A 25,351-nucleotide genomic window follows, 5' to 3' on the forward strand; every position below is an offset into this window, starting at 1 on the left:
AAAATCATTGGATGTTCTTTCATCTGGTTTCCCTTATTTTATCGTCATGATTTTACCAAGGCGAGGTATATTGGTTATGATTATATACTTGCATATTAAAAAAGCTTGACTTATTTTCCGCACTATAAGGCGCTTCGGAGTACAAAGCGCACCTTCAATGAATGGCCTATTTTAAGTGTTTTCATATGTAGGGTGCACCGCATTATAAGGCGCGCATAATAGAAGCTACAATAGTAGCTGCAGTTGCGTTATGCATCCACTAGATGGAGTTATGCTCAAGGAAATACAATACCGCTTTATTTCTGTAGAGCTTTCACAACCGCTACAGCCGTAACAAAGCACTTTAAAGAACATTTAAAACGCTACGTCCAAGAAATCTGAATATTGATGCATATAAAAGGCGCTAGGCTTATGAGGCGCACTGTCGGCTTTTGAGAAAATGAAGGCTTTTAGGTGCGCCTTATCGTGTGGGAAATACGGTAGTTATAAGAGTCGGTTCTGTACAAAGTCGTTGATTACTCTTGAAATGTAACCATTGAAGATAGATACTGAATGTTATTATCATAGTAGTGAGAAAGTGATGTGAAATCATACTGTGCATACTGGCCGTGACATTGTATGTCTAAATGGGATCCAATACAAGAACTGCATCCTGAATTATCCACAGGTGTTTGAAACCACGGATGTTGATAGCTGCTATACATATTTCCCACCAATGGACATCAGTTGCATTATCTGGAAGAGAATAAAAAAAGTCATTGAGAAAATCGACAGACACTGATGGCGTGGACTGCAGAGGGAACAGATGGGTTTGAATCGCAGAAAGTATTTGCTCCGTTTACAGGTTGACTCAGGCTACGCTTGCAGTCATGTGTTTTTTGCCTTGAAATTGCGCTTCATCCGGCGCTGTGCAACGCACTTCCCCCCTTTCCCTCTTTTTTTGGTTTATATCGAATCTCATCAGCTGTGGGGAACCGGCCCAGTTGCCACCGAGATGCCCTCTTGGCCCATGTGCACTGACAGATTGCAATTAAACGAGAAAGCGTAACGTATGAATATTAGAAAGTACTTTGACACAAACATTGTCCTTTTCTTTTGTTGCATTATGTAGCTCGACATTAGGAAGGGGGACCCGGTAGCCATTATGTCTCTCCTCTCCACCACGTCCTCGTCCGCGGCCTCTTTGCTGCTCCCGCTTTCCCCTCAAGCAGTTTTGTTTAACAGCTGTAAATATAATCACTTTGCACACTTAAATAGTTAAACCCAAAATGGGGTTTTGTCAGTCACTGCATCTCAATTAGGCTTTCTGGTGCTATTTGTGAGGGCAATTGGGGGAGTAAATGTGGATGGAAGCGCAAATTGCTATCAGACCAGTGTGGTAACTTATTTACATGGGCAGCCAATTGCAGACTATCAGCGATGAAGGGGCTCGCCGTTGTCATTTTGCTGGCGAAAGTTGAATGTTCTGCTTTTGTGATTGTGTCGTTTTGCCAAAGTGAACCAACAGACCCAAGAACTCTTTGGTGAACCACATTGCACAGCTCAGCGGCACAGCTTTGCGCAACGCATGTGACACCATGAGGCAGAACCAGTGGGCTATGTCCGGGCCGTAAACCATCAATAACCTCATCTCAACCTGACACCCCACCCGCACTCAGATGGCTCAAAAAGCGATTGCCAATTTTTCCGTCGGTCTGTTTACCACTCCTGGCACTTGTTAGGATGGAAACTTAAGTACCGTATTTTCACGACCATTCGACGCACCGTATGGTTGGGCGCAGTCTCATTAATGGGTGCTATTTCTGTATTTTACACATAGACAAAACGCACTGTATTATTGGGCGCGATTTTAAAGTGGTAAAACATACGGCAGCTTAAACATACGGCATGCATGCGCGCACGCTAAAAACACGTTAGCTTGTAGCATACGGTAGCATGCCAAGACATACAGATACAAGCTAAAAACACGTTTTTAAAAAGGCAACGAAGCAAAACGGAGTTCCGTTGTATTTTATTTAGCCATCGTACAATGTACTCACGTTTTTCGATCAATCATCACCCAGAAATCCATCAAAGTCCTCATCCTCTGTATCAGAATTGAACAATTGTGCAAGTACCGGTAATCCATCAAAAACGCCGTGTTCCCTCTCGTTGTCAGTCACTCTCATTGCACAGAAATGATGCCGGCTTTGCCAAAAACTCGAACAACAGTGCAAGCAGACACGTTCGTCCAAGCAGCCACAATCCATTCGCAAATTATAATTCGCTGCCTCTCACTCTTTGTAAAGTTGTGTTTGCCATCGATCATTCATTGTTCCCATGCCGCTCGCAACTTTACTTTGAACGCCCGGTTGATGCCGATGTCCAGCGGTTGGAGTTCTTTAGTCAAGCCTCCGGTAATAACGGCAAGCTCAGAGTTCATTTGCTTGACTTGGTTTTTCACCGCTGCTGTGAGATGGGCACGCATGCCAAAAGCATAACCGATGGCTTGAAGTTTGAACTGAGCTTCGTAGGCGTGTCTCTTTGTAGAATTTATTTTCGGGGGTTCTTAGAAACCAAAACCTAAGTTGTTTTGCAACAATGCACATAGCCACACTCTATACAGGTGTTGGTACCTGCTTGTAGCGTCGCTTTAGCATCCACTTACACGCCCACCCTTCACTCATTGGCGGCCTGCTTCCCCGCATGCCTGTCACTCACGTCTGCCTTTTCTCTCTCTCTTTCTCTCCATATATGTATATATACACGCCCACCCTTCACTGATTGGCCGACTTCTTTGCCGCATGCCTGTCCACAGTCACTTCCGCCTTTTCTCTATATAAACAGCGTGTCGGCTGTCAGTCAGGTTTTGGAACTCAGCGCATAGACAAGACGCCCCGCATCATAAGGCGTCCTGTCCATTTTGGAGAAAATTTTAGACTTTTAATGGCGCCTTATAGTCGTGAAAATACGGTACTATAATCCATCCTGCAGAATGGTTTTCTGCATTAATTTATAATAATGTCAAGACTTGACTTTTTTTGTTTCCCTCCTTACCCTCACTGCAGCCACATCACCATTTGGGATTCCAGACAAATAAACCTAAGGCTAGAACCTTGACTTGGAATAACCTGCACTATTGTATGGATGTGAATATGGCAACTAAGAAATCTACAAAACAACCTACGTGTAGTGAAGGGCAAAGAAAAACATATAGGAGTTCATAGACAATCAAATGTGGTTTTACAGATTCTAGTTCCGGGTTTTGGGTATTTCTCCCTCCATTAATAAGCTGTTTCTCTCTATTGTGGTTCCAAAAGGAGGCAATCAAAAGCTCTCAGGGCCACCAAGGCCGGACGGCAATAACAGCTAATGGCAGATTCTATCCGAGCACCTTGTGTAACTGCATGTCATGAGTAAAAACGTTTTGGTTTTTTTTTCATTCCAGCATGTCAGTATTTTTCTTTGTAAATTATTATTTCAATGTCCATCTTAGTCTCTCTATCTCCAACCAATTTAAAATAAGTCCGTCCAACTTAATTAGCGAAAAGGACCTTCCACGTGGTTATTTTTGGCCAGACGTTGGCTAATGTTAGTGTACCGTGAACAGGCCACTATTCTTCGTAACAAAAGAACCACATATGCTTCCTGCACACACACTGACATATGCTTTTATGTGCGCATTCGAATGAGCACACGGTGGCACAAAAACAACAACAAAAAAGAAAACGATGGCCCGCCCTCATTCTGCTTGTTCTGCATCACTTGTTTCAGCCGTTTGACCTTCGCAATGGGAGAACAGGTTTATAATGGGATCAGTGGCCACTGGCGGAACCTTTCACCCTGTCTCATCACTCCTGCTTACAGTAAATGGATAAGTGATGGACCACCCAAAAGAGGATTTTTGGGGGGGGGGGGGGAGCTATCCAGACTTTGCTCGAGATTCTTAAGTGCTGCCGTCTTATCCGAGGTGACCTTCAAAACAGTGGCGAGAAGCATCTTGTCAAAATACAAACATTGTATTGTCGTTCGAGTCAAACAAAATAAATGTTCTCCTCTTGACTGACAGTGCATGAGTTTGCCTTTATTTTTCCAATCAGTATAGTGTCGTATGTTCTTTTCGCACCATCGCGAAGCTTGTGAATACAGTAATCCCTCGTTTATCGCGCTTAATGGGGACCAAAACCACCTGCGATAAACGAAAATCTGTGAAGTAGCGACCAATCAACATATACAGTTTTTCTTTTAAAAAGTCTGCAAAAAGTCCGCAAACAGTCTGGAAGAAGCTGCAAAACAACAGTGAGTCACATAGAGTAACATATACAGTACTGTACTCCATGCATAGGGAATTTATTATTATTTTTAAATGAATATGTTTGAAAAAATCCGCGATGCACCGAATCCGCAATAAACGAACCGCGAAATAGCGAGGGATCACTGTATCTTTAAAATTGAGTTCTTTCTTTATGACTGGGCGACCGTCAGCAACTAGTTTTGCTGCCATTTAAAATTCTAACTGCGGATAAATGGCTTGTAACGCTGCAAAAGTAATGGCGACTCCAAAATGCCATATCACATCCACTTGCACCACAAAAAATTACTGCCGGTCAGATTGTAAATTCAACAGGAAGGAATCGGATCTTATTCCTCAGGACGCTCGGGTTATTTGACGTCTGCAAGGAAATGCAGCTCATGTTCTTCTGGTCAGTAGTGACGAGCGCGCTTGTTCTCTCTTGTGGTTTGCTGGGGTGGCAACTTCACAAAGGGGGACACCGGGGAGCTGGACAAGCCGGTTAAGCACGCTGACTCAGTGCTTGTTAGGAGCTTTGTCCTCCTTGACAATGCCAACCACTCTCTTCACCTGGCCGTAGCGCGCTCGAAGAGTTGCAGTCGCAGCGGGACGCTCGCCTCAATGCATTGGTGGACTGAACGTTTCAGGAGGGTTATTTTTTTAAGGCAGTGGCTCATGACTCGGGTCCATTTGCTTCATTTCACTTCCCGTCATTTGAACTTTGGTTGATAACCGGCTGCCTGATTTGTACGGTGATATTCACAGAACGTAAATATGCATTTATTTTGGTCCTGTGACTGTGAGCTGCGAAACGGCTGAATTTACCCGCCAGGATTAATAAAGTATTTATCAATCAAAATCCTCTGACAACAGAGGATTTCAGTGTTTGAGCATTGTGTGCAGACTGTTGCGCATATTCCTGTTGGCTTGTGGTCGCTGCTTAAAAATACATCAGTGAGCGAGATGAAGGAGAAGGCCTTTAGAAGCACTAGAAAGGAAGAACCAAATAGGGGATTTTCATTGACGGCTTTGCCCTTTACTCCCAGCTGGTGCACAAGTCATCCAAACGTGACATAATAGAAGAGCGGCGTCCTTTTAAATTCATATTTTCCTTTTCACCTAATCACTGCTAAACACGCCTGTCTGCGCTCCTCAGGCGGGCTCTTTGGTTCCTCGCGCCAGCGCTGAATTAGGCTTGATTTTGAAAATAAATGAATAAAGAAATAAAAGATAAGCAATAGTGGATTGAATTCCCAGTTGGAACGTGCGCCGAGGTGCATAGGATGAGCCACAGCTGCTCGAGAAAACACAAAAAAGGAGGCAAAGAGAACTTTAAATGAGGTTAGGGGCAGTTAAACCCGATGGGGATCCTGAGTGATTCTATTATTTTTTTTCCTCATACCCTTCCGTCATCGTCCCTCCGTCCTAATTCATATAATAATAATCATCCTCACTCACCGTCCGTCCTCGTCCTTTTAAAGCGCTTCCGCCCCAGTGCCCCCGTCCACCTCCTCCCTGTCCTTGAGATAAGATAAGATAAGATAACCTTTATTTGTCCCACACTGGGGAAATTTGCAAGAAATTGAGCAAGAAACCGGTACCTCGACCTGGTCCCTAGTGTCCAGATACTTCAATGAATGCCACGAATTCTGTGTGCAATGTTAACACGTTAAAATTGCAAGAATTAAAAAAAAAAAAGAAGAAAGCTTTGCCTTGCCACCGCAAAGAGAGCCAAACACGTCTAGTCTGTGCATAAAAGCAAATTACGACTCATTCTGTGGCTTGTTATCACAACATATTGTATTTTTTGTTCCTGTTTGCCAGACATTTTGCTCAGGCCTGATATAAACGGCAGAATGGGCCATTATTGATTATTTACCACAGGCTCAATTGTTTGCAATGGGGGAAGGATGTGCAGTTTAAGTGTTTGGGTGATAAAATACAGGAAATGCCGCTTTTCTTCTGTGGCTAGGCTTCGCAGACAGGGAGTGTCATCATGTCATCTCAGAGAAAACAGTAAAAATGTTGAGACATTCACTCTGATCTTTACAAGTTGGTTTTAAAAAAAACACAAAAAAATGTTGGCCTGATTACATCGCACAAGTGATCTTTCTTTGCCTCTGCCTCATGTCCGATGACTGGTGGCAGAAAAATTTGCCCGAGGTTGCAACAAATACAGTTATAAAAATGTTGTGATGTTATAAAGTACATCTCGGAAAGAACTGACAGAGCAAATGTATTCATCCTTTTTTTTCTCTCTCTCTCTCTCTCTCTCTCTGTCATCCAGTTCCATGGCCATCTGAATTAACAAAGACACGCACAGATAGATTTTGTACCAAGTAGTCATTGTGTGCAACCCAAAATTTCAATACATTTAGGAACAACACAGTTTCTTGTGATAATGTCAACTGTTACTTGATGATGGGTCAGCAACATTAAGGCCCGTAAAATACTGAACTACAGTAAATGGCAATCCATGAATTTCAAATGTCCAGTCTGACATTTGTGAGTGCATTACTGTCCCGCATTGGCATAATAATAAGCCATCTCTGGCTCTCTGCACTTTTTTTCCCTTTCCTTGTGAAATAGTGAGGCCCACTAATTGATAGTAAATGGTCCTTTGATTGTGAATGAAGACAGTGAAAATACAATGTACCCAATTTTAATTGCTGTAACGAGAAGCATCCCTTCGAGTGCTTTCACACAGGTAGTTTGTTTTTTCTCTGGTTCCAATCAAGACTGAGTTTGAAAATTTGGTCTCTTCCTCTTTGGTTCGGTTACTTATTTTTTGCTGAATTTGTCCCTATGAGACTATAAAAAAAAATAAAAATATCACATTGAACCTCATTTTAGACAACCGGCCATTCAGTATCCTCTGTAGTGTAGGAATAATTTTGTTATAACTTAATATGAAGTACATTAGGTCTATATTTTATGGCTAATCTAGCAGTCTACAGTACCTCGGCGAAAAAAAACTGGGTGCATTCTGAAGGATGTCCGGTCAACGTATATCCCAAATTATGAAAAAAGAGGGAGCACAACAAGTATGACCGAATGCTAACTTCTTAGCGTTGGTGACTTTGTGTGTGCATAGCTAACAAAGCTTAGCATCAGTTAGCATATGGTTGCCACAGAGGGCTTCCCGACTTGCAGACTTTTATGCGGCATCAAAGCGCGTTGAGGGCAGCCGGCCTGTTTGTTGTCAAACATAAACGCACAAAAAAAAGAAAAGAAAAACGTCAGTCGTCAAAACAACTGCGCAAAGGCTCTTATGAATGCTAGCTCCCAAAACGTTGCTCCTCAGCTGTCTCAAGTAGACTGTGAGGCAATCTGTAAATAACGAAACCAAAGGGGAGAAATGTCTAATCGTCCTTGAAAAGGATGTGCCACAGTTTTTTAATATCTTCTGCATCTGACACCCTGAGGTGATGCGGCAGGGTGGCAAGTGTTGGGAAATGTGCGCCGGTGATGGGGCATTACTCTCGCACCATTGACTTCATTACAGTCCCTTTCACATATCCATCCCTCACCGTATCTAAATGCCCTTGCCAGCCTCTCATTTACCTAATTCCTTGATGATTGCTTTTGATGGCATGCGGAAAGAAAGGTCAATACGTTTTATTTGCGTTTCCCCAAACGTCACAACGCCGTGGCCCTAAGTGAAGAAAGTCGCTTAATCAAAGCCCTGCTCTCAAGCTTGAAACATGATGTCGTGCATTCCAACAACGCCAGTTGGTTTAATTCATTTTTCATTGTTCACATCCACCCACAAAAAGGTCTGCATCGGCTCTTGTAGGAATAAGGAGGGTCGGGGGGAGGACGTGACCATACTTGAGCTACAGTTCCACACGACTCCAAACTCTCTCTTTCTCTCTCCCCTTTGCCGTCTGTTTGATGTGATTGAGGTTGCCATGCCGTGACTGTATGCGGCAGACAGACGAACAAGTGTTTCCCCCCGAGGAGATGCGATCTAAATGGAAGAGCAACATGACAGCTTGCTCTGAATGGCCACATAATTAAACACCATACCCGGAGTGAAATGGCACCACTTCTGTTGGCGTGGCCTTTATCTTCTGCCTGGTCCTCATCGAGAGCGCAGTCCATTTTAAGATGTGACTGCAAACTTTGTCGCCGTCTCTACTTTCTGTGTTTTGAGTTTGTTTGAGACTTCAAGGTTAAGACTCGGGACTTATTTGTGACTTAATGACGGAATGTCTTTGCAAATGAACTTTGCGATGTACAGTGGTACCTCTACTCATACCTGTCAACTTTTCGGAGCGCCAACCTGTATAAACTACCGAAAAAATCCTTATAAAGAGCAAAAAATCCTTATAACATACCAAAGCATTTTATATGTCAAAATAACGGCAGAAAAAAACCCACGAAACGTTCAATGATATTTATTGTAGATCTCCATAATACAATGTCTGGTTAGACATACCGTGGAAAGTTACCAGAAATGAAAGCATTCGAGTAGACTGGCACCATTCTGGGCAAAAGCAAACGGAACAACATGTTAGGGGGAAAAAAAACGGACATTTTCAGAATCCGTATGATTTGTGCGATACGGCCATATACGTAAGATTCACCACAAAATCCGTATGAACTATGGCTAAACCGTATGAGTTGACAGGTGTGTCTACTTACAAAATGAATTGGTTCTGGAAGAAATTTCTTAACGAGAAAACTTTGTAAGTAGAGACACGTTTTCCATGTAGATGCCCTAATTCGTTCCCAGGCCAGCCCAAAATTAGGACACAAATGGTTTCTTAAAATATCTACCAAATAAATGTTACAATTAGATTATTGCGCAATAAATGAGACTTCTGCATAATGTAAAAAACAAAGAATAGAGTAAAAAATAAAAGTGATGGTCATTTAACTTTTAACTGCGTCCTCATCGTTTTTTACCCTCTTTAGTTCATATTCTCTCTCAGAAGTGGTTTACACCTGGCGTTTTGTGCTTTTGTCGGTTTTTAACAATCCTTCGAAAATGACCAAGGCAAACATCAGCGTAGTGAGCGATCACCCGACTGGTGAACACTTTTTTACTGTAATTCACATTTACGTCAAACTATTGAAACGCCTCATGGCCCGAAGGGGGAATGATGAGGACGCTGCATCGACACGTATCTGTCTATCTACACACAGACACATACGGTAAAGGTCCCTCTTAGCCAATGGGAAGCCAGGAAAATGCTCTCGGTAATAGCCAATGGCAGAGCAGCTATAAGTATGTTGTGCGTTCAGGAAACTCGGAACTGCGACTAGCCGGCCAAGCTGTGTTTTAACCTTTCGTATCTTGAAATTTCTTTCGTGACAAGAGGCAATATTTTCCTGTTGCGGCGTTTCGTTACTTGAAAATTTTGTATGAAGAGACGTTCGTAAGTCGAGGTACCACTGTACAATTAGACTTTTTTTTTTCTCCTTTTGGGGCAGTGGCTGCTATTGTTACGGACTTTTGATCGAAGTTGATCGAGGCATTGTGATTTCTTACTGTCCTTTTTAGTGCATTTTCTACATTTTGTAAACATTTTTTAACAAATGAGGTGCATTTCATTACATTCAGACTCAGTTGCTACCCTCAAGCATGAGTAGAATGAGTTGATCCTAATTTTTGCATGTCAGTCTGCGTCCTTTGCTCATGAACAACATCCAATAATGATGCCTCAGCGGAAAGGGTTTCAAATTCTAAAGGCAGGTGTTCTTTTTGTGGCTTCCTGATGTGTGCTGACGCAGCATTGTCATGCTCTGTCACAACTCACTAAGCCAAAGTGTGTAAATGTACACACGGAATGTTGACTGTATCCCTAAAAAGCTTCACGTGAAACTTTGACAGAAGAAAGTAGATCATGACTTAATTTCTGAATTATTTACATCAACGCGTTTGACGGGGGAGTCTGTGCACAAGTCACTGACGAACCGCACTCATCCTTCTCTCCATGCCCAGGTGCCATTTGCAAAGCACTTTATTATTAGCTATGCTATGCAGATGGACACTGATGGAAACAGGCTTTTTGAGCTTTATTCATTCTGACTTGTTGTTCATTAAAATCAAATTATGTGTCAGGAAGCATAACTTGTACGTGCCGTGGAGCAGTTATTGCTCAACAAGCTCTTTGTCTTGCATCAGTGGGTGCGCGTGTTTGTCTTGCACAGTCTGCCAAGCCATTTTCTTGCTCATTCCGCACACTTCGGGACATTGTCCTACCAAGAAAAATGACCGTAAAAAAGCCACAATGTAAGTATTGGAAACATCTAGGTAGTTGGATGTCATCATAGAAAAGTAAAACGTTATGGTATTGCAAGCATTTATTGAAGTTTGTATGAGTACCGTGCACAATTGTAGACGGTTCACCGTCAATACTACTAGCTGACCCTCACCCTGGTATTTTATTGTTCAAATGTCTTTAATTTGAACATTCAGGATTCAACAATGACGATAGCAAATAAAAAGGCATCCACTTCTTTCAGAAGAAAAGGCAAGTGCACATCTGTGATGGAAGCGGGATGTCAACATCACTTGAACAAACGACGTAACGGAGCAATGTTGGGGCATACACGAAGCGTTACAGAGAATGGAGAGATGGATGAATAAACAGCTTTTCAGATTTGCAACGTTTTTTTAAAAATAGACAATAGATTGTTTATAAATCCCACCAGAAAAAAACATTCCGGGGAGTTCTTTGGCGCTGAAGCATGTCTCATTCAAGATTCAATATCAAAGATAATTATTTTTCATATGCGCAGTGAAAACACAACAACAGACCCGAGCAAGGAAATTCTTTCTTTGCTAGTCTCGCGATCAGAAGCACAGTATCCCAGTTGGATTCATCTTGCTGGTAAAACAAGCCCAAATCTCATCTGAAATCTCAAGGAAAACGTGGTACAACAGTCATACAAGCATCCAGAACTTTTTCAAACCATCATACTTTGGACGGCTAACGTCAACCACATTGATGCAATATACTGTACTGACTACTGTGCACGTGTTCTGTAAGTATGAAGCTTCATTGTATATTCTCTTAGAAGTGCTGCGCATTCCATTCCATCTTTTGCCCAAAATTCTTTCCTTCAACAACTTTACATCCTAAATCAGTGTTTGTGAGTTTAACGTTTGAATCTGCTGAAAAAAACTTTTACTCGATGTGGTTTTCTGGCTGCTGAAAATTATTTTCACATCCAACAACGCCGGCAGTGTTTCCCGCTTAAACATAGCCATCATTTAGTCGGAGCCTGTCGACAACCGTGACAAAACAATCTTTGCAATCTATAGCTTTGTATGATGAATGATGCCAAAGAACTTCAAAATCAATCAAGATTTTAAATGTGTTGCACTGTGCCACCAGCTTTATTGAGAATCCATTTCGACTTGATCACATTTTTCATTCTCTCTGCGCTCCTTGGACTGCGACATCCATGTTTTGTTTTGGAAGGAAAAAAAGCCCAAAACAAAACACAAAAAATCGAAATGGGGAATCATTGGGTCTTGACAGCCAGAAGGAAAGTTAGACCATCAAAGATAATTGCATGCTAATGTTCAATAAGCCTTCTAAAGTCATCGTAAATCAGTGTGGCTGCCAAACAGCTTTTCCACCGGAGAGCATATCTAATCCCTTGGCCGTGGCTCGAGAAAATTAATACGAAGCTCTTTTTGGCCGGCTACTCCTAGTGCGGTAGTAGAAACAATTAAAGAGCGGCCCGCATGAACACAAAGAATCCAACGGAGCCGGATTCAAATGTACTCGTTGGAAGATTCATGAATGTACTTACTTTACAAACAGTTAAAATTGCTGGAAAGGCATGCAAATGCGCTGCAATTCAATTCCACTGGAGGATGGGTCTGTATGTGCAAGTCAGTGTGTTGTTCAGAGTCCAAACTTAGCTAATTAAAATGAAACGGTAGCATACAGTATCTAAAATGGTGTGATCAGGAAAGCAATGTGGTTTTGAAACAATCTGCCTGTGCATCGTCCGCCCTCTAAGTAACACACACCAAGTGATGAGGATTAAATGTTTAGAGACTGTGGGAGAATATATTGTTCAGTAACTGGCCATGACAATGTTAACTTTTTCAAAGATGAAAATGATGTTTGGAAAAAAAAATATTTTATTTCCACTGTCTGTTATTGCTGGTGTCGTTTGCAGTAGTGTGGGATAAAACTCCCGTATTTTCCGCAGTATAAGGTGCCTTCGGAGTATAAGGCCCACTTTCAATTAATGGCCTATTTTAAACGTGTTTTCATATATAGGGAGCACCACCAGATAAGGCGCATAGAATCGAAGATACAATCGTGGCTGTGGTTACATTATGTATCCACTAGATGGAGCAATGCCAAAGTTAATACAATACAATACAGCTTTGTTTCTACAGAGCTTTCACAACAGAACGGAACATTTAAAAAAACTACGCCTGAGAAATCAGAATATTGTTCCATATATAAGGCGCATCGGATTATAAGGCGCTTTGAGAACATTGAATGTTTTTAGGTGTGCCTGAGAGTGGTTTCTAATATTTGGATCATTTTACTGTATTATAGCGACACGGAAGACTAAACATCTCTGTGTGATGCAGTGTGTGGTCCACTATATCACTGCAGCATACGCTGATTCACCCAGAGAATTCACACTCCACTTTGCCTCACTGCAGCTGCCCCCTGACATTTGTTATTTATTACCGAGTCTGATATTGCATTACAACCTGTATTTGTATTTGTCTCCTCCTAATAAGAACATGGATTTCAAGCAACATTGAATTTACTCTCTGCCATCCACGGTGGATTGCTCAGCCTTTGCCTGGGATGACTTTCATCTTTTTCAGCATCAACAGTCGTAGATATATATATATATATATATATATATATTTTTTTTTTATTTACCGTATTTTCACGACCATTCGACGCACCGTATGGTTGGGCGCAGTCTCATTAATGGGTGCTATTTCTGTATTTTACACATAGACAAAACGCACTGTATTATTGGGCGCAATTTTAAAGTGGTAAAACATACGCCAGCTTAAACATACGGCATGCATGCGCGCACGCTAAAAACACGTTAGCTTGTAGCATACGGTAGCATGCCAAGACATACAGATACAAGCTAAAAACACGTTTTTAAAAAGGCAACGGAAAACTGAGTTCCTTTGTATTTTATTTAGCCATCGTACAATGTACTCACGTTTTTCGATCAATCATCACCCAGAAATCCATCAAAGTCCTCATCCTCTGTATCAGAATTGAACAATTGTGCAAGTACCGGTAATCCATCAAAAACGCCGTGTTCCCTCTCGTTGTCAGTCACTCTCATTGCCATGTGGCTCCACAGAAATGATGCCGGCTTTGCCAAAAACTCGAACAACAGTGCAAGCAGACACGTTTGTCCAAGCAGCCACAATCCATTCGCAAATTGTGGCGTAACTCGCCCGGCGCTGCCTCTCACTCTTTGTAAAGTTGTGTTTGCCATCGATCATTCATTGTTCCCATGCCGTTCGCAACTTTACTTTGAACGCCCGGTTGATGCCGATGTCCAGCGGTTGGAGTTCTTTAGTCAAGCCTCCGGGAATAACGGCAAGCTCAGAGTTCATTTGCTTGACTTGGTTTTTCACCGCTGCTGTGAGATGGGCACGCATGCCAAAAGCATAACCGATGGCTTGAAGTTTGAACTGAGCTTCGTAGGCGTGTCTCTTTGTAGAATTTATTTTCGGGGGTTCTTAGAAACCAAAACCGAAGTTGTTTTGCAACAATGCACATAGCCACACTCTATACAGGTGTTGGTACCTGTTTGTAGCGTACCTTTAGCGTCCACTTACACGCCCACCCTTCACTCATTGGCGGACTGCTTCCCCGCATGCCTGTCACTCACGTCTGCCTTTTCGCTCTCTTTCTCTCCATATATGTATATATACACGCCCACCCTTCACTGATTGGCCGACTTCTTTGCCGCATGCCTGTCCACAGTCACTTCCGCCTTTTCTCTATATAAACAGCGTGTCGGCTGTCAGTCAGGTTTTGGAACTCAGCACATAGACAAGACGCTCCGCATCATAAGGCGTCCTGTCCATTTTGGAGAAAATTTTAGACTTTTAATGGCGCCTTATAGTCGTGAAAATACGGTATTTATTTTTTTATTTGATTAGCCATAAAGCTAGCACTTTTCTTCTAGGAGGTATGCATGTGCATTTGATTGGTCTTCAACATTTACTTTCTTTAAAATAATCCTTTATATGAACATATTAAATAAAAATATAGGCACCCTATTTGAAACCAAATGTAACAAAAGGGCACGTGTGTACAGTTCAACAGCAAAAATTTGTCAAAGGTAACTTTGCTAAATGTTGCCTTGTAAATGGTAATTGGCCATCTTGATGAAACATTTCACAGTCAAAGGCATAACATTCAAGCCCATTTTTTTAAATATATATATTTTTACTTTGTAGTATTTTCGAGAACTCATTTGAGTGTTTCATGTATGAAACTGGCTCTTGCCAGGTTAGTAAATTTATAACTTTAGAGGGAAGTGTGAGGAAGTGCAGAGAACAAACGCTTTCAGTTACCAGGCTAATTTGTGCATGCGAGCACGGTCACCATTCCAATAAGCGAAGCGTCCAGGGGAATTTGCTTGAAAAGGACACTCCATGTCGTTCAATTCAAACAATGCTGAACTTTTGTTCAGCATTCTTACGTAATTTGAATGAACTTTTGTGAAAATGCAATTTCCACCACCAAAAGACAATGCAAATGTTTTGTAAATCTCATTAGAGGGTGTTTAGACAAAAGAGATAAGAATGACACAATCAAATGCCTCCAGCTGTGCTCTCCTGTCATCTTGATGTCTTACACGTAAACATTTAACCTGACTGCTTGTCAGAGTGTTCCACTAGGTTAATGGAATAAATTGTCTTATCACGCCGACACCTTTGCGCACGGCTTCTGAATGTAACGAGCGTTGTCTTGTATGGCAAATTATGTCACAATCTGACGAGCTGTAAAATGACTGACAGGCATATTTTATTTGCGTAACAGCACCCGCTTTTGCGCTTTAAATTACACCTGCCGCTGACTTAATGTTTTTACTCATGTCTGCGGTATGCACAAACTACTTAGGCATGAATAACATTTGAGCTGCGGCATATAATGATACTGTCTATTTATTGTATTGCGATTGGAAAAAAAAAGAAAAGTCAACCATGCAATATTACCCTCTACCCGTTGTTATAATATGTAAGCTATTGGGTTAGTATTGTTGCTGCACGAATGTAGCATCTGAGACAGTAACACGACGACACTCACATTTTTATTACAGCGTCCTTGTGCCTCACTCTCCAGGTATGATACAAAACGACCATATTATGATGGAAACATTTTTTCTTGAGGATATATAAAATATGGTGGTGGGCGGAAGGGGCTGTCACTTTTAAGATCGACCAATAACAAACACTGAAACTGGCAAATTGTTGTGAATGTGTATTTCTCACAATTTTAATTTTAAGTTCCTTCCGCTGTATTTAGTTTCCTCATGAACACGTTCACAATTAAAAAAAACAAACTAAGATAATTGAATGAACTAAATGCACCGGTCCATACATACTGTATACAGTTCTATCAGTGAAAGCAGGAAAAAACCCTCATGCATTCATTCATAGCATGATAAGCGGCGGGGCCAGAAGCCTGCTGAGAAATAATTTCTTGTGGAAGCGAGCGAGGCAATTGTGTTGCAGCAAAGAGGGGGAAAAGGACTCGTTTAATTGGGAAAAATGAGAGCCAGGGTAAAAGTTAGCAGCAGCCCACATAATTGATGGAAACAGTTTGGGTACCGGATTAAGATTCATGCCGAGGACCACACATGATGGTCGGAAACCGGTGTAGGCTGGAGGCATAAAGGGTATCTGGCCTTCTGGCTTAATTGATAGAATGCCTTCTCAATGCAATGGGAAACAAAACAAAAAACAAGGGGGAAACACTGGCATAAGCCCAGAGGCAAGAGAAACAGGCTTAGACCTGGCCCGGGGGGGGGGGGGGGGGGTCAGTCCTTCCAATCCCTTGACTGGCGAGAAAAAGTCTTGCTTGCTTTGGGTGTATGAGAAACACGCGCAGACCCTTGGCAAGTCCCTTTGAGGAGCCTTTCAGCATTGCGCATGAAACACAACTAGACCAGCAGAACTGCTCCATGGCCAATTGCTACAAAAGAGAGTCCGTGCAGTGAATCTGACTATGTGTATGAAAGCTAATAAGGCTTTGGCCGCATGCAAAAGCTCATCTAAATGCTTGTGCTTTTTAATGCCATTAAAGCCCCTTTGGCCCTTCACCTCAGGCAGTGCTTATGGAGATAGATTGCCCGCAGATGAGCAAGCCACGCAGTAGCTTACACTCTCCTATTAGGCGTTTTAATAGTAGCGATTCATAGGTTCATCCATCGTAGATATTACAAACAGTGACATGAATGTGATTTATGCTGTATTGGAAGCTCTGGAATGAGGCTGATATGAGAATTTGAAAAAAAAAATAGAATAGAATAGAACAGAATAAAATGAGAGAATCAAGTGTTGTAATTGTTACAGAAGCAATACAAAAAGTATACAATACAACCCATCCGTGCCTCTTGTCGATCCGTCAATCAATTAGAAACTTTATTTTCATTTTACCCTCTAATGGTAGAATCATAATTGCTGGTAGTAGCGCATCATCATTTAAAATTCCTTGACACTATTTACATCAATGGTAGACTTGCCTGTCGTTCGTTTTGCCGAATTTGTAAAATTGCCATTTGAGTTGAGAAAGCATGGTGGTCAAATAATTTAATGTATCTCAGGTTTTACTCAAGTTTGCTGGTTGGGCAGCTACTGCACTGCATCTTCGGCACAGACCACAAACTTTACGAATGTGTCTTCACTTGACCCAAATGTTATTATGAAGTTCTTCCAACAAAAAGGTGCATCTACAGATTCCTCTTCAGTGGCACATTTCCTCTGGGGGGGGGGTTGAGATGACCTATCAAGCATAAATGTGAATTAAGGGCGAACCATATGGAGGCAGTGACAACATTGCCGGTTGGTGACCGGAAGCCAGACTGTAATAGTTATGACAGCCTCTTAGCTGGCTATTGTTTCAGATGAATTTTAAAGTGCACAGCAGATGGACTGTAATGTAGGCCATGATTAGCATCAGTATTAAGAGCCTTGTAACTCACACTTACTCACACAAGCTCATCTGGGTTATTACACTAAGGACTGCTGTGACCTTAGAAATTCCATTCACACTCCTCTTATTCATCCACCTTCGTTAAAATATTCAGCGAGTTTACTTGCAAATATAACATCTGTAATTTAATTGAACTCTGTCGGACATTGCTTTCGGGACCGACCGTTATCTGTCCTTTTAAAGCGGAAGCCTTTAAACCTCAGATGCTCACAAGCTTGGCAATGTTAATTAACGGCACAGTGCTTTGTTGTTCGGGTTGAACCCTATCGAATCATTTGGGTTGGCGAGCATAGCACATACATTCAATACAATATATAAGCCAAACTTTCTTCACAAAAAAAAAAAATCTCTGACAAAATACTTGCTCAGCCATCCGTCCATCTTTTCATCCTACCATTTCCCATTCTGTCTTTTATAAAAGAGTATTATTTGAAAGGTTTATAACTTAGTTCCTTTACCAAACCCATTTTATAGTAGTGAATGTACGTAGCTAGCTTGCTAGCTGGCTAGCCGGCTATCTGGCTAGCTGTTTGTCTGTCTGTCTATCTATATTTGTTAGAGATGGATATAGATAACATATTTTGCTCTATGGCGATGACATTGGTTTTTAAAAATATGATGGCCCGTCTGTTTTTTCTATTTCCTTACCGCAAGGCCTTTATGGACTCCACGTTGATGGGCAGGTCGCGCCGATACAAAGACCACAGGCTGTTTTATGCAAAATTCCAGAGAGATAGATGTGGAGACAAATGGATTCAGTCATGCAGCGAGAGGGAGGAAATCCATGCTGAGGTCTATTATTTTCAGCACGTCTACACATACAGACATATGCAAAGACATATTACAAGAAGGTTCCCTGTAGTAAACCTGCAACACTTCACACTTTTTGAAAAGATGCATGACACAGATGGTTTTGTTGTGGTGTATTTGGCAGTCTGAACCACATCATCTCCGCCTGAGACACTCCTCACTTTTGATGTACTGTGTTCTTTTTTGCTTGCATTTGTTTTACATTTTAATCACTTTCAAATTCACTTAATTCAGCCCAGCTTTCAAAGACAAGTAAACTTACAGGAAGTATACATGAGGAAGAAAATAGTTAAAAAACAAAAACAAAAAGTTGATTCAACCAGACATCACACTGTGATATCGTTCTTCTCTCATCTCAGTAGCCTGCCCCCTGGGTGCAATAACAGTTTATTATACCTATCCTCACTTTATGGCCCCCTACCCCCACCTTCCTTCAAGTGTTATTGAAAACACCCAGATCTGCCATATATCATTCCTGAGCAGCGCATTATGCTATGTGCAACCAAGCTAATCACTAGCGCCTCGTATGGGCATGATGCAGGTCACATTGGAAGAGTTCTGCATAGATTTGGAGCTCGTGAGAAGCAATTCAATATGTCGCTATAGATTGTTGTCCAAATGCTGAGAGAGGCAAGAATTCACACGACGTTCAATCTTCATCGAAAAGGCCCGAACGTTTATTGTGCGGACGCGATTGTTGACTAATTGCACCACTTGGGTGTGACCAGCAGTGATGATAACTTTGAGTTTGCATGCATCAAATATGTACACGATATCTACAGTACATGTTTATAAGATGATGATAGAAAAACAAACCAAAAAAAAAAAAAAGAAACTCCATCGTGATGTCATGACTACACAACCTCTGATATAACGAACTGAACTAACACTGTTATCTCACTTTTTGTTTCCACCAGTATGTGCCGGTACGGAGAACAAGCTGAGTACGCTGTCGGACCTGGAGCAGCAGTATCGCACCCTGAGAAAGTACTACGAGAGTTGTGAAGTCGTAATGGGCAACCTCGAAATCACAAGCATCGATCGCAGTCGAGACCTCACTTTCCTCAGAGTAAGGACTGCAGAGCCGATGCCGTGACATCATTGTGAAGTGTGCTCATGTCCGTGTGCTTGAAGTGGTCATACTTTGTGCATTGGATACCAGCAAATCAGCGTATCTTATTATGAATGGGTACAGAAAAAAATGTTTAAGGTTTATTTTGGGACTGGGTGAGGTCATCATTCTGATACTTGCATGTCAACACCAGAATGCTCTACAATATCTGGTGCCTTGTCAGTAGCTTTTCGCCATTGTTTATTAAGAACAAATCATTTCATGGGGAAAGAAAATGTGTCATTGTTACCCCATTGTCATTTTTTTTTTATTTTTAAATTGAACAAACTTAAACTCTGCCTCCTAGCGATAGTTGTTGTGCTTTGATGCCGAATCATCGACCACTTGAATGCACCACTTTGTTTTGATGGACACGCATGCAACTGTGGCGACGGGTGATGTCAGCGCCGAGCCCTTCAGGACAGGCGCGGATAATAGTGTGGTGATGAGAGGTGTGGAGGAGGCAGCAGATGTCATCGGGTGGATATTTGCACGAAGAAAAATGTGATGCGTTTCGGGGGGAATGCAGCTGCTCATATTAGCCTCTTAACCCTGAACCTTCCAACAACATTATTCCGGCCCATGTTTCGCGCTCTGTGCCCCGCTAGCATTGTCCCACTTTAATCAATTCCAGCATATCTAATGGGTGGAAATGTTCCCTTGATGCTACGCTATACGTACTTACTATATTAATAGGCCAGCATTACTTTATGAATCACCTGGGCTTTGTTAGTTCACCGCCGTGGTAATCTGTGTTGTCATACTTTGCCGTGTTTTGTACTGAGCGAACACACCCCCGTGGTACAAAATACAACGGAGAAATGAAGTGTATAATGGATGATGGAGTGCAACTATTAGACCCCTGTGGTTGTAATTGGCCTCAGTGATTGAGATCAGGGATCATGAACCACTACACCGCAGATCGGTATCGGGCCTCGAGCTATTCACGACTGGCCTGCACAGAGCAACTGAACAAAAACTATTTTATTGATCATCACATTAAAGTGTTTTTTTTTTAAATATTAAAACACTTACATGCAATGCAGTTTAAAAAAAAGCAAGCCAACAAGCTTGGGAAAAATGTATTTTACAGTTATTGTTCAGGCCTTTTGCTACATAACAAAGATATGAGCTGCTCTCAGCCACAGCTCACGCCCCGCCGCTCACGCTCAGGAAATGTTTACATCAGGCTGATGATGTAGTATCATGCATACAGTATCGGATGTTTCTTTTGGTATCGGTGCATCACAAGTCTATACTGTGGCTTTCCACCAATAGCGGGTGGCTCTGCAATGTGTCCTTCACAGTCACTGTACAAACTTTGGAGTTATGAACACAGATTATGCTCCACCTCAGACGCCGTGCTGTATTTTCAGATGTTCTAATAACTCGATCCACTTCACGCCTGCTTACTCTTCACACAATGTAGCATTCATTTCCAAAATGACTCCCTCTGGCACCACCTTACAAGGTTTCTGTACCTTTTCATCGTGGGCAATTAACTTGGGTTAATTGAACATGCTAATAAAGAAGACAGGGTGCCAGGCAGCAGGGGAGCAGGGCGGGAGCAGGGTTCAGTGTATCTTTAGGAATGTTATTATTATTATTCCCAAAAAGTAATAACATGGCTCCCCGGGGGAGGATGAGACCTTACCTTGAGATAGAGGAGAACCAGCTAATGTGAAACGGCACGCATACTCGTCGTGTCTTGAAGGTGATTGAAACTGATGCCTGGGGTCCTTTTTTTTTTTTTTAAAGATATACCAAAGATGGATGGCTGCCTCCCACTACCCCCCAAACAGCTTTTACCAGCAAACAGAGTCCATCTTCCAAACTGCCTCCACAACAGATGAGTCAACGCTCGCCCTTTGATTAATAACTAGATTGCAGCGCAGAGGTTTTCAGCCTGCTTTCAATAGATGCAGCTCAATATCCACCAACAGTGAATTTTAACTGCGGATATTTGTCAAGTGAATCGTTTCCCCTTATCGTTAATTAGATATGGTGTACTGTACCATATTGTGATCCCATACCTTTGTGCACTCATCCGCATTTGGTCATCGAGATGACACTCGACAGTTGAGCATTTTCTATTGTGACATTTGAATTTTGTCATTGCTATTCTCCGCTGTTTGATGAACAGAACACCAAAAGTGGTAAACGCACACTTGGGTGTCTCTTTTCCCACTTGTCACTTTCCGCGTGCGCTCCAAAGCAGATCCGGGCATATGAAATATTCATGTTTCCTTCTCTTTGCCCTTGTTGGTCTCAGGAGGGAGCCGCAGTTAGATTAGATGATTCGTCATCCCTTGCAAACATTAGTAAACATGTAATTTTTACTCTGTGCATTAATGCTTTGATGAGCACATTGCCAGCACATAGTTTCTTACCACTGTTCTGCAGCTGTGAATAAATGGATATCTTGACACAGGGACATATTTTGTATCTGCACCTAGCATTTTTTAAAATCTGTGCAACGTGTTCACATAATTACCGGTAAAAAAAACATTTAAATAATCAGGTCATATACTGTATTATCATTTAGGCCAGCTCTAGCATTTAAAATCCCAATATGTTGTGACCCCATTCCTTTCTCCTTCATTGTCCTTGCTTGTTCCGCTAAATCATCCTGGGTATTATTTAAAGTTGATAAAATAATGTGATGATGCCAAATTTTAACATCTGCATTGGCCTTATAATTCGGATGTGCAACACAAAACCGATTTACTTAAAACAAGATGAGCATCATGAACTGCTTTACTGCAGATTCTTTCAATTTTCGTCAGCTCTGCACATTTTACCGTACCGTTCACATTTTACTGTACATTTGATGAGAGGAAGGAAATTGGAACTGCATTGACCTTTTTAGGTCAGAATTTGAGCTTGCTGGGCTTTTATAATAATTAATTAATATAGATTATTTTTAAAAGTTAAAAAAATCCAAACAAATCAACCACTAAAACATTTTTTGTTTCCTTTTTTAATTGTTTTTTTTTTTTTTATAAATTTGTGAATTCAAAAATTGGTCTTTTAAGATTTTCTACAAACTAATGTATTCACAGGAAATGCTGTTCAGTGCTGTTGTAGCATAAACCGTACACTGGCAGGTGTTCTCATGCATTTATTAAGCATTAATAATACATAAATGATCGGGACATGGTGGGGAGGAGAGGGGATGGGTTTGCTTTTTGAATTTCAGAATGTACACAAATACTTCTCCCATCCAGCATAAGGCATTGTAGCATATAAGTGTACACAAACAATGGACGGATCTACTTTTTTCACATTTGTATTATTGTTATAGAGTCGTACAGTAAATTTCATACAACAAATAGAAATTGTTATACGACTGGAAACTGGAAATTTGTTTCTTCCCTCACTGGGATGAATCGGTGATCAAGCCAGAGAATAGGCCCCCCACTTCTGTTGTATTCTTTTTATATGGCACTCAATAGTACTTATGTGAACTTGACCCTTCCCTTGATCCAGCTATCATAGTGTTGCCGATGGAACCACTCCAGTGGACCGGTGGACAGAAGCACGCGGTGTGGTTTGAGGTAAATGTCGGGGGGTGGGGGGGAATGTTGCTAAGCTACCAAAGAGGGGACCTTGTGCCTCTACCTACCTTATGCCTTTTCCCACTGATGTGGATGCAAATATGTTTCAAAAAGGGCTTGGCTTTTAATGAGGAGGAGAAAATATGATGCAAGTGAAGCATGTGTCGGTCTTGTGTTGTGTCCGGGAGTTTGGGACACTGCGCTAACAACATCTTTTACATAATGCTCACAAAATACTGTTAGTATTCTATGGGTTGTATTGAGTGCTCTTTAAAAAAAAAAAAAAAAAAAAATATTCAAGGTTGAAGTGACAAATGTTACAAATCCTGAGTCACTACGATACTGATCGAAAAGCAGATCCTTTGATTGAGCTGTTTACTTTCGTGAGTTGTATTTTTAGATACTTGAATCACATTTTGGCCATCTGTGGCCATTCAGAAGGTGAATGTCGTCGTCCTCAAGCACTTTTAAAATTCAGGTTCACGCAGCACGGCAAGCAGCGGTTGTTCTTGCACTCACTTCACCTCCTCTGACATCTTTCTTCATACTTCCTGACGGGCATATTTGTCCCACAGGTACCACGGGTACCCCCCACACACCCCAGCCTCCCCTCCCATCTTCCTAATTTTTGATGCACCGTTAGATGAGTGCAGATTACGTTGGCCCCCTGCTACTCACCAAACTCGTTCAATATTAATGAAGACTGATGAAGTGCTAGAGAGCCTCTGTCTTTCAGCCCTGACCCAGATTGGATTGACAACTGCAATTAGCGTCCCCCCAAGTTCATTTCCATCACTTAAATTTGACACGAAGGAGGACAGTGCGGTGTGGGAGGCAAGAGCACTGAGAAATCACGAGCAAAAAGGTGGAGCAAACTGAAGGCGCTGAAAGTGACGTTTAACAAGGAACTAGTTGTGGTATTTGACGAAGGGCAAATGCTTTTCCCGACAAAAGCCTTCACGTGAAAGCGATGGCTGCCGAATGCTATTTTTTTCATTCATCCTAAATTAGTTTAGGGTTGAAAAAAAGTTCTCCACTGTTAAAATCCATAAAATGAGTGAAACGGAGCTTTCTGAGTGAGTGTTGAATAATGAATCGTGGATAACGGCCGTTTGAATTCCAAAGTTTTGTATCATTAATTGCCTTGCAAATTTTGATGAAATCCTGCCGTGTATCATCTCGAAGGTCTCCAAATTGAAGAGGTTCAACTGATTGTCCAGGCGTGATGCGTTTTCTCGCGCTTTTATATTTGTAAAGCCCCGTCACGTTTTATGCGAGCTTTGAAATAGCATTTCAACCGAATGCTTGGAAATTGTGATGCCTGCCTTTTGTTTTGGGGAAGTGGTTATTCAACGCGTCGAGCCCAATATTGGTCTTTCAAAAAATGGACTGCAACTTAGCAGCGCCTATTGTAACAAAGATGAGGGATTCCCTCTCAAAGATTGTTTGGTCAGAGCACAGTAAATTCAATGAGGCGTAATAATTCCCTGTATATATTTAGACCCACACCTTGAGACTCACAAGTTTTGGGCATTCAATGTGTTGGGGGTGGGGGTCGATTGTGTGTGCAATGCAAAAAGGGACCTTGTGTGTCTTTGGCAGAGTAATGAGACTTCACTCATCGCTTTGGTCACTCTGTTGCCCGGTTTGAAAATTTGGTGCCTACTGTCAACCTGGCCTTGCTGCCCTGCGCTAATTCCTTCATTTCCTCTCCCGACTCCTGTCTGCTGTGCGTGGGCCATTGCCATTCTGCCCATACGCAAGGTCAATGATGAAAATAATGGAAAAAAAACAATAAATGTAAAATGTTGCACAATGCACCTGCGATTTGAGCTCATTTCCGCCACATGATAGCGTCCCAACATCATAGCGTCGGCAATTCCCTCACCGCTTCACAATGCATTATTCTACCTCTTCTCTGTACATCCTACGTGACGCTTCCTCCCTCCCTTTGCTAAATACTCGGTGTTTGGATGAAAACTCATTAGGATTACATAGCCATTTAGCTAAGTGACACCGGGTGTAATTGTACCATCCATCAATTTCTGCATAATAGCACACTCAGAAGACCTTAAATGTTGATTAGCCTTCAACCAATATCACCCATGGCTTTTGTGAATTAATAGCTGGGAGGGGGTGGAGGGGTGTGGTAGCAAGTGGGGTTAAGGGTGGCGTCACAGGCAGCTGTGGTCAAAATTGCCGACCTGTGAAAGCCAACTCAACTTGGAGAGAGAAGGAAAGTCATACTTTCGATCATCCCTCGCTTTTAGACTCTTTTGTGGAACTGCGGCCCACCATCGAACATCATCACACTGAATGTGTTTCCATTGCCATGCTGATAGGGTGTGTACGAAAGGGAGAGGGATGGCACAGTTGTGTCACTCTGCTTCTGTACTTAAGAGCCCGG

At 41.9% G+C, this 25,351-nt stretch overlaps 1 protein-coding gene across 3 annotated transcripts in view; it reads left to right on the top strand.

The window, feature by feature from the left end:
- erbb4b (erb-b2 receptor tyrosine kinase 4b) overlaps positions 1-25,351 on the top strand; it is a 160,889-nt gene that overhangs the window by 53,857 nt on the left and 81,681 nt on the right. For 2 of the 3 annotated variants that reach the window (XM_086123239.1, XM_086123240.1), the window contains exon 2: positions 19,194-19,345. In XM_086123239.1, the coding sequence (XP_085979365.1) occupies positions 19,194-19,345 (152 nt within the window). Of the gene's footprint in view, positions 1-19,193; positions 19,346-21,145; positions 22,945-25,351 lie in introns of those variants that run through there. The other variant, XM_086123241.1, reaches the window with a different exon arrangement.

This window comes from Hippocampus guttulatus, chromosome 11 (genome assembly GCF_054856545.1).
Source record: "Hippocampus guttulatus isolate MCC_2025c chromosome 11, RoL_Hgut_1.0, whole genome shotgun sequence".
In the NCBI taxonomy this organism is placed as follows: Eukaryota; Metazoa; Chordata; class Actinopteri; order Syngnathiformes; family Syngnathidae; genus Hippocampus; species Hippocampus guttulatus.